Source organism: Neltuma alba, unplaced genomic scaffold, assembly GCF_004799145.2.
Source record: "Neltuma alba isolate B1F8T4 unplaced genomic scaffold, ASM479914v2 tig00010660_pilon, whole genome shotgun sequence".
NCBI classification, from domain to species: Eukaryota; Viridiplantae; Streptophyta; class Magnoliopsida; order Fabales; family Fabaceae; genus Neltuma; species Neltuma alba.
Window position 1 is genome coordinate 21,349 of NW_021635505.1, and position 9,390 is coordinate 30,738.

General features: G+C 33.4%; 2 protein-coding genes and 1 long non-coding RNA gene across 3 annotated transcripts; all 3 read right to left on the minus strand.

Annotated features, from left to right (window-relative positions):
- Positions 1-1,791: 1,791 nt before the first annotated feature.
- Positions 1,792-4,252, minus strand: LOC114757990 (probable mannitol dehydrogenase). The gene is made up of 5 exons (XM_028946973.1): positions 4,095-4,252; positions 3,662-3,775; positions 2,719-3,232; positions 2,470-2,623; positions 1,792-2,335 (listed from the first exon to the last, which is right to left on the minus strand). The coding sequence occupies exons 1-5, from the start codon at positions 4,190-4,192 to the stop codon at positions 2,130-2,132; spliced, it is 1,086 nt and encodes a 361-aa protein (XP_028802806.1). The 5' UTR covers positions 4,193-4,252; the 3' UTR covers positions 1,792-2,129.
- A 2,269-nt stretch (positions 4,253-6,521) lies between these two features.
- On the minus strand, positions 6,522-8,390 carry LOC114757988 (probable rhamnogalacturonate lyase B). The gene is made up of 8 exons (XM_028946970.1): positions 8,223-8,390; positions 8,047-8,124; positions 7,832-7,891; positions 7,597-7,738; positions 7,348-7,507; positions 7,133-7,249; positions 6,897-7,023; positions 6,522-6,791 (listed from the first exon to the last, which is right to left on the minus strand). The coding sequence occupies exons 1-8, from the start codon at positions 8,388-8,390 to the stop codon at positions 6,543-6,545; spliced, it is 1,101 nt and encodes a 366-aa protein (XP_028802803.1). The 3' UTR covers positions 6,522-6,542.
- Positions 7,890-8,365, minus strand: LOC114757987 (uncharacterized). The gene is made up of 3 exons (XR_003741735.1): positions 8,223-8,365; positions 8,018-8,124; positions 7,890-7,924 (listed from the first exon to the last, which is right to left on the minus strand). It is a non-coding gene; the product is annotated as an uncharacterized LOC114757987 (long non-coding RNA).
- Positions 8,391-9,390: the final 1,000 nt, after the last annotated feature.

A 9,390-nucleotide genomic window follows, 5' to 3' on the forward strand; every position in this document is an offset into this window, starting at 1 on the left:
TATATTAATGATAGGAGAAGTTTGTTTAGGTTTTTTCCTCTTCTCATAAAGAGAAAACATAATTAATGACTACGCAACATAATTAATGACTATGTGCAATACTCGATGCTCTTTTGATTTTTAGTATAAAGCCTATAATTAACTAATTTAAATAGATTAAGAATGTTAATTAAATTAGTTAATATAATATGTTTTTTTCTAAAATACCCTAAGCATCTTTCTTAATTTCTTTCCTTCATCTCCTACTTGATTATTATTGAAGTAATATCAATAAATTTAATTAAAAAATTAATAAACCTATAAAATAGGTTTTATATATAAGACTAACATTAACTCTTTAATTAACTCTTATTTTAAGAACAGAATAAAATTTGATAGGATACTACCATCCTTGTGCAACTGACAGATCAGCTCCAATTGTTTTCACTTTAATTTCTTAAACAACGTTTGGATGTCAAAATCTTTGGGAAAAATGACATTTAAAGACCTTTCAAAATTAAGTAATTTTTTTTACCAAGAAAATTAAGTAATTTGTCAATCCCAAGTTATTATAATGACAGTTTGAGTGAAGTATCAAGCTAAAACTCAACCTCGATACAATGACAGGTCATGATTGAAAGATTAGTACTCCTCCACTTTAAAATATAGGATAAAATTTATTCATTTATATTCATTAAAAATTAGTTGAAATCAGTTTAAAACAAGAAATATGCAAGACATATATATTTTTTTCCAAATATATTTTTATTAATAAAAAATAAAAGATGCAATAAATGAATAAAAGAGAAAAGTGAATATATGAGGGGCAAAATTTAAAAGAAATTCATTAAATGCTTAAACAAAAATAAATATTATTTTATAAATAAAAAAAACCAAACCCTTCCAACAAAACTTATCTTATACTACCTCCGATCTTAATTATAAGAGCCAGCTGATTAATTAGAGAAGATTAAGAAAGTAAGTCGAGTTAGTTATTTGTTCTAAAGAAGTGTTGTCTTTCCTAAAATATCATTACTAATCAAGTGTATTGACTAGAACTATCATTGTTAGAAAGGCTACTTTGAGAAAAAATGTATAAATATGGGAGATAAAATGGATTGAGGTCTTATATTTAGGACCAAAATAAAAATCAAATAAGGTCTTATATTAAAGACCGGAGGTAGTATTTTGAACTGTAGAAAATACTAAAAATGAATCACTCATGAGAGGTTTAATTCTATCCAAAGATCATCCTGATTCCTTTCTAAAAATTCAAAATTTTAAGATTTTTACATAAAATTAATATGTTAGAGGATCTTTAAATGTTATTCTCCAAAATCTTTACAAGTAAAAAAGTTTTATTGAATCCTCACCATCTAATGCCCCTTCTTCCTTGTTAAGATGGAAAAATCCTGTAGTACGGATCAATTGAGTACAATTTTTTACTTCGTGAGCCAGACCTGCCAACATGCATTGCACTAGAAAGATGGCGGGACCAACAAGCAATGCCATTAAGTCAAAATGCAGCGGGTGAGATTATTACATTTCATTAGGAGTGTTATTGGAAAGATAAAGTAATTTTTTTTTTCGTTGGCCAGAGAAAGATAAAGTAATTCCAAGAACATTAATTAACTTCCAATAATTATCTCAATCACTTGCCATGCATTAAATTTTAACTTCTGTTTGCTGGCATGGCATCAATAAGAATCTGATGAAAAAATAATGCAGACTCAAGGGATTCACTTGCTACCAGCTTATTAGTTTAGGTACTTGGTTATAAAAATTCTAAAAGTATGAGGACTGAGTTAAAAATTGGGATAAATTGTAAAGACTAAGAGATTATTATTTCCTTAATTTCACTCATATCTATCTCGTTATAAAGCTAGAGTTTCTCATTTTCCTTGGATACAAAATCTACTTTAGCTGACACTAAAATTTAACCCCAACCATTACACTCGCCAAAACAGTCAACTGATGCTTAGCTCTTACACACTTCAGTCAAGAAGGACTGTAAACTACCAAATTTATGAAGCTCAACCAACAATAAGACGCAAATGATATATATATGTGTATATATATATAAAATATAGGGATTAATCAACCTTCAGCAGAATCTTGCATCATCTTGTGAAATTTGGAATTATGCAGAACTAGAGGCTTGGCTTCAATGTGTTGCCAATATCGATAACAAAACGATATTTGACATCTGCTTTGAGAAGACGCTCCATTGCAGTGTTCACATAATCCATAGGAATAACCTCAATGTCAGGTTTCACACTGTGTTCAGCAGCAAAATCGATCATTTCTTGCGTCTCCTTAATCCCTCCAATGGCACTTCCAGCTATTGTCTTTCTCCCTGCCAAAATATTCTAAAACTTCGTAAGCTTAAAAATTCTATTCCAATCTTTAAGCCGTCATATTAAGTTACTTCAAGTTGCGTGAGGCACTTTAATTACTCAAAACATTAATCTTGGGTTATATGTTAATTACCCGTCATTAAAGGGAAGACTGGCAACTCCAGAGGCTTCTCTGGTGCACCCAGCATTATAAGTTTCCCATGACGCTTCAACAAACCAATCAAAGGCAACAGAGGATGGGTGGCAGAAACTGTATCAATGATTCCATCAAAAGTGCCTAATACAGCCTAAGCACACACGAAAATAATAACTGTGAGTGATTAAAAAAGAATCATCTGATATTCATAGAACCATGCAATGAACAAGTTTCTAAGGGTGACACCTTTATTTCAGCTGGCTCAGTGCTGACCACAAAGGAGTCAGCTCCAAGATGTTCAATGGCCTCCTTCTTTTTGTTAGGAGATGTACTGACTACTGTAACCTTAGCCCCAAAAGCTTTAGCAAATTTGACAGCTAAATGACCAAGTCCACCAAGACCAACCACACCCACATGAAGGCCTGGCTTGTCCAGACCAAAGTACCTCAAAGGGCTATACACTGTGATCCCAGCACAAAGCAGAGGAGCCGCAGCATCAAGAGGTAAAGCATCTGGGATTCGAATCATGAAGTGTTCTTCTGCAACCATCAAGTCAGAATAGCCTCCATAGGTGATAGATCCATCCACGTACTTGGAACCGTACGTGAGAATCATTTTTGGGCAATAGTTCTCAAGATTCTCGGAGCAGCTTTGACAGGATCTGCAGGACCCAACCATGCATCCTACGCCAACCTTGTCTCCAACTTTGAATTTCTGTACCTTGCTTCCCACTTCTGTTACTATACCAACAATCTCGTGCCTGTACTTGGTACACCGATTAGAATCGGATGAATTTCACTGACGATGTTTCTAACAGATATATTCACAATTACTTCACTGACACTTCAAAATCTAGTTTTAAAACTTGTTCCTGATACATGAAAAGGACAGGGATCTACCAGACCTGTCCTGCTGGAGTATTTTATTCCATATTGAAAAAGAATTTTCAAATGAAGTTGGCGGATGCGTGGAATCTTAATTAAATTAAACACGGAAAGTTCAGCAGATGTGTAACGTAATCTATTGAGAAAAAAAAGAAAAAAAAGGAGAACGAATTGAAATTTGTTTTTTATAGACAGTCCTTGGATTGTTGCTGTCGGCGAAATCTGGATGAGTTTTTTAATCACCGGTGACGTTTAGAGGAAATGATTAACAGGATCGTATAAAAGAAAGCCGGGACAGAGCATACCCAGGAACAAGCGGATAGATCGAAATGCCCCATTCATTCTTGGACATGTGGAGGTCCGAATGGCATATTCCACAGTATAACACTTTGAATGCGACATCTCTCTCCCCGGTCTCTCTGCAAAACAAAGGTTCATATTAACAAAGCTCACCTAAAGTAATCAGCAAGTAACCAATAGTGCCATCATAACCATTAGAATGATGTCATTAACTTCCAAAATATTCGGTGAAGCAACTAAGGATCTGAAGTCTAGACCATAATTTCTTGGTCCAAAAAAAAAAAAAGGAATTAAATCAAACACCTGGTAGAGTTCTCATGATTTTCCCATAACAACCAGAGAGTGACGAGTCCTATAAATCATCCACATGTGATCCACCAACACTCAAAAGAGCAAGAAAAGTGCAGAGCATAAATAAAAAGGGGGGGGGAGGAGAACCTTCTAGAGAAGTTGAAAGGGGAAAGAACACCGGAGGGATCTCTGGCGGCCCATCCACAAGCCTCGCGGGGATGCTCAACCTCCGGTTTCACCGCCATTGGAAGCGTACGTACTCTTGAAGCTGGAATCAGAGAAAAGCTGAGAGAGAGAGAGAGAGAGAGAGAGAGAGAGAGAAACAGAGAGGGAAGGTGTACTATGAATTTATGAGGGTGGGAGTGGGAGTGGGAGTGGGAGTGGGAAGAGGGAAGTGATGGGCGTCACAGTTCACAGATCACAGCCAGTGGGACACCGAGACGCAGGGAGTGGGTGGAGACAATGAAGAGAAACAGATGGCGCAATAAATCACCTCATTAGACAGTTCAACCAAATAACTGTTGCCATCGCTTGTGTGGTTTTTTAACGTTTTCTTGCTCAACATTCGGCAGCACATAATCCATATACAGATACGAGATGGGATACATCAAATCGTCAAATATATAATGCTCCTCCTGTTGTTATTATTATAAGCACTTAATAATAATAGTAATAATTTTATATAAATTTATTATGAAATATTAAAGTTTTTTTTGATATACCTTTAAAGAGGGGTGCAACGCGAAGACTTCTCACATCCCATTACTTCTTTCAACCAAGTGCATCAATGCTGATATGATCGCACCCAATATTAAAGTTATTTTCAATGAAGTTAGAAAGATTTAGTTAAATAATTATAGAGGGATGAAAAAATCGGCGTTAACCACGCAAACTTATTTGTTACATTTAATAAATGTCATAAAAACTTTTTTATACTAAGTAAATGCTATTTTGAAATTTTTAAAATGCACTAGTAAATATTTTGTTTTCTATTTTACTCCTTATTATATGCTTTCATTAATGATCAATTAATATTTATTTAAAGACTGTAAGGAACAATTAAAGAAAGTATCAGGTTAATGTCACAATAAGGCTTTGCAATGCACCTTCAAAACTCCTATTATATTCCTTTGACTTCTTTTGCCAGATAACTTTGCTTTTTTGGTTCTATACACCCATTATATAAATATTATCCCTAGATAGATTTTAGTGGCTGAATGGTCCAATGTTCACAACTTTCAACACGACAATTATGAATATCACCGTCTCTATTAGATTGTTTTTATTTACTACCTTTACTGCTTAATATAAGATATTGTTTGATTTTTATTTTAATTCTAAATATAAAATTTTAATCTATTTTGTTTCTTATATTTATATATTTTTTAAGGTGGTGCTTCTAATAGTAGTGGTTTTAGTCAATATACTTAATTAATAAGAATATTTTAAGAAAAACAACACATATTTATTACAAATAACTAACTTATTTTTTTTAATCTATTCAAATTAATCAACTAGTTTTTATATAAAGATAAGAAATAATATAACCCAACGTAGATCTTTTTCCCATGTATCAGGCAGATTTTAGGGGCAGAATGGCCCAAATGCCTTATTTCCTGTTGCTCTACCTTGTAAGTAAATGTTAAATATGGATGATGCATTAGTCAATAATTAGAATGTTACGTGAATTTGTAAGTAATTGAAAATGACATCTCCATTTCTCACCACCTATTACTTCCTATATAATCAAACGTAAGATAAATGCTACTCCTATTCTTAATTTAAGATACAATTTCTGGGGAGTATCCCCTCCGGTCCTATTTATAAACTTTAAATCTGAGAAGATATGTAATCTATTTTATAAGTTTCAATTTCGATTTGTCATAATATTTAATGTATTTTTTTAATATTGACCTTAATTATTTCTCTCTTATCACATTTCTCAAAACGTTTTCTTTCATCTTTTTTTTTATAATTTATTACAAGGGTATATTTGAAAATAAAAATTTATTTCTAACCTATTTATTGTTTTTAACTAATTGTTCATTATTCATAAATTAGTTACGTTATTTAAAGTTTATAATAAACACCAGAGACAGTGTGATTCTATTTATAATATTCACTCAAAGGATATAAGAAATTTTAACTTTTTTTTTTTAAATTTTTTTTGCTCCTGTTGATTACATGTTCCGTCGCTGTAGTAATTATCCATAAATCGATATTTCACATTTGCTTTTACAAGTCGCTCCATTCAAATTAAGCCATAGGAGCAACCTTAACTTTATGACAACATTACAATGACTTTCCGACTAATATTTCGGCTATTTACTTAAATCCGATAATACGTGCTGCTTATAAACACAGCCAATGGCTCATATTCATCCAGCTATTATGAAAAATACACACGATCTCATTTTGGGCCTTAATAATTAATAGTCCCAAAAAGCCACTACCTAAAGTTTCTGGTCTTCTGTGGGGACCTCAAGATGCCTCAGATCACGTCAACTAAAGAAGAGCTAAAATCTACCACCAAATAATGAAGAGATAACAATAATGGATCTAATATATATATATATATATATATATATATAAAATTCACATCCTTCCACCTGTGGGAGGTCTTTCTAAACGTAGATAATCATACAAAACACCCTGAAATGAGTCCGAGGCTTCTGACTGCTTCAGATAGATAATATTGTTTCCCTTCTTAAATCGATCACTTGCAACCTCAATACTGATCAAGCTATACAGTCCATGAATCCCATGCCTCGCTATCGCATTGTCTTTTCCCATCCTTGCTGTCTCATAGTGTGGATCAACGTCTCTCCCATCATTGAACCAAACCTACATATAATAATCACAGCAATATTTTCACTTGTGCCTTGATTCAGAACTGTAACACAGACTTAAGAGAAAGATCGATAAAACGAGGTAGTTACACACACACACCTGCAACCTGGCTTCATTTGCTGATGCTAAGGCCACTTGAAACGTGTAGTTTCCTGATGATGTTTCTTCGTCAAGTTCAAACTTAATCTGCCATGTTGTCGGTTGGTATGTCTGCTTTCCTGTCCTTCTGCTCACAAAGCAAGTTACGATCATCAGAACCAGTTGACGGGGCTTCTGAACAATAATGGACAGCTAAATTAATTCGACCACGTAGAAGGAGAGTAAAGGAAAATAACCTGGCAACATGAGCAAAAAACCAATTCTTGTCGTGCTTATCCACGCCAACATTATAAACTAGATCTTTCTCTGGATATAAGTCAGTGTAACGTTCCCACAACCCATATTGTCTAAACCTGTGAAAAAGTTAAAAATGAAATTAGTATAAAAGGAGAAGAAAGAGAGCAATATAATATAGCAGCAGTCATTGTCTAATTAAGGCTTTTGTTCGAACTTGTTTCGTGCATCATTCTGGTACAATCTGTTCACGAGCTTAGGGTCAGGGTCTGGTACGTATAACTCTGCGGCTGAGCGATCTGGGACACCAATTTCCCATATGGTAGGACCATTCCTTGGAGGACGATATACAAGTGAACCCAATTTAATAACACCGCCTACAAGAACGAAGAAGTCGTTGATTAGTTCTCATATTTTAAGTTTAAGGATTAAGCTAATTAGATACATCTGGTTTGAGTTCTTGTACCTCGTTTGATGGTGATTGTAGTATTGTATCTGTAATCACCAATAAAGCCAGGAACCCAGGCATACAAATTATAATCCCCTGGTATAACGGATTTGATTTCAAAGTAGCCATTCTCATCAGCTTGAGTCCAGAATTGATAACCCTATATAAAGACATAAGCAAGAGTTTCACTAATTTCTTGCTGCCCAGCCAGTATATATGAAACTTAACTTCAAGCGGCAACAGAAATAAATACCTTGCTCTCTCTCTGCCATGATCCATTTTCTCCAGGCAGAGCTAGACCAACATAAGCAACTTAGCATTGAAGTTTCCCCATCCCTTCTTGAACCTGGCAAAGCAGGACAACTTAAGCTCGTCTTCTTATATAAATGGGTTTATTACAGAACAAATGTAACAAAGATGCATGAACGTATATATATACCAATCTCGGACTTGCAATCGCCCATTTACTGTTCCTCGTTGATTGGGTAGAATGAAATCTGGAGATCGAGGGAAATCATAGGGCCAGCTTCTGACTTCCTCATTGAACTATCAATAGAGTTTGAAGTACAAGAAGAAATCAAGTCTAGTGACATATAAGCTATCCAAGAGTATTACACTGTTTTTAATGGGATGTCATAGAGTACCTGTCGAACAGCATCTGACCAGAGTGTGTCTATATTGTTATTTCTGGAAGCAGAGTTGAGATAGACAAATACAGGGCCAAACACCTTCTTGTAAGTCTCCCCTTTTTCAAAATTAATGGACACACTTGTCCCAGCGTAGTGAGTGCTCACAAACATCTGCGCATCCATTCATTTCAGCAATTTTAGAGAGAGAGAGAGAGGGGAGGGAGAGTCGCTTTTGACACTTATTTGAAATCACTTGAGCAGGTTTTTAATCATAATTTAGGAAACACGAATATAAATATACTATCTCTGGTCTTAAATATAAAAAGTTAATTTATTTTAATTTAGTTTTGTATATAAGATCTCAATCCATTTTGTCTTTTATTTATTTATTTCTTCCAAAATAATCTTTGTAATAGTTACACATATTAAATATTTTATCAAATGATAGCTCGAGCTAATACACATGATTAGCAACGGTATTATAGAAAATATAATATCTATTTATTACAAATAACTAATTTGACAAACTTTCTTAATCTACTCAAATTAGTTAATTAGCTCTTATATTAAAAATCAGGAGTACTATGTGAGTAGAAATGTAGAATTTATCAGGCTCACGTGAAATGTGTTCTAATCATTTACGATCCAAACAAATTCTAAATATGTCAATTAAGATGTGCGATTGCGTCGCGTATTTGCCACGAAATTTTTTTTTAAAAAAAAAGGAAGTTCAAAGTCGTCATCTTTGAATATAGAACTAAAGTCACTCGAAATTTTTTTATAGAACTAAAGTATACACAGAATTATAGAGATAAATTCTCAATTCAATAGTATTACAAATAATTCAAGTTTACTTCAAAGTTGCCAGTGATGAATGACGTAATAATATAAATTTGCAATGATTTGCGATATCATTTGTAAGTTGAAAAATTTTTGGGTTCGATTCAGGCTATTTAATCATTTCATTTATCTTTCACCTCACAATTTAATGAATTTTGAGAATTTTTTTTCTATTTTTATATTTTATAACATATTCCAACAGTGTTTAAATATCAGGGGGGAGTACTACCCTCTTATTCTCAATGTAAGATTTAATTATTGAGTCAATTTTAATCATAAATATAAGACTTATTTATTTATTAATTTTTTAAATTATCCTTATTGATATTTTTTAACCATAATA

Bases quoted from the DNA above. Each gene is read 5' to 3' on its own strand.
- LOC114757990 (XM_028946973.1), bottom strand. From the start codon at position 4,192: ATGGCGGTGAAACCGGAGGTTGAGCATCCCCGCGAGGCTTGTGGATGG. The intron at 3,233-3,661 runs GTATGCTCTGTC...TACCAAGTACAG, and splicing joins ATCTATCCGCTTGTTCCTGG to GCACGAGATTGTTGGTATAG. The intron at 2,624-2,718 runs GTGTCACCCTTA...GTGTGTGCTTAG, and splicing joins CTGAGCCAGCTGAAATAAAG to GCTGTATTAGGCACTTTTGA.
- LOC114757988 (XM_028946970.1), bottom strand. From the start codon at position 8,390: ATGGATGCGCAGATGTTTGTGAGCACTCACTACGCTGGGACAAGTGTG. The intron at 7,508-7,596 runs GTACAAGAACTC...TCGTTCTTGTAG, and splicing joins TACAATCACCATCAAACGAG to GCGGTGTTATTAAATTGGGT. The intron at 7,250-7,347 runs GTTCGAACAAAA...ACTTTTTCACAG, and splicing joins CAGAATGATGCACGAAACAA to GTTTAGACAATATGGGTTGT.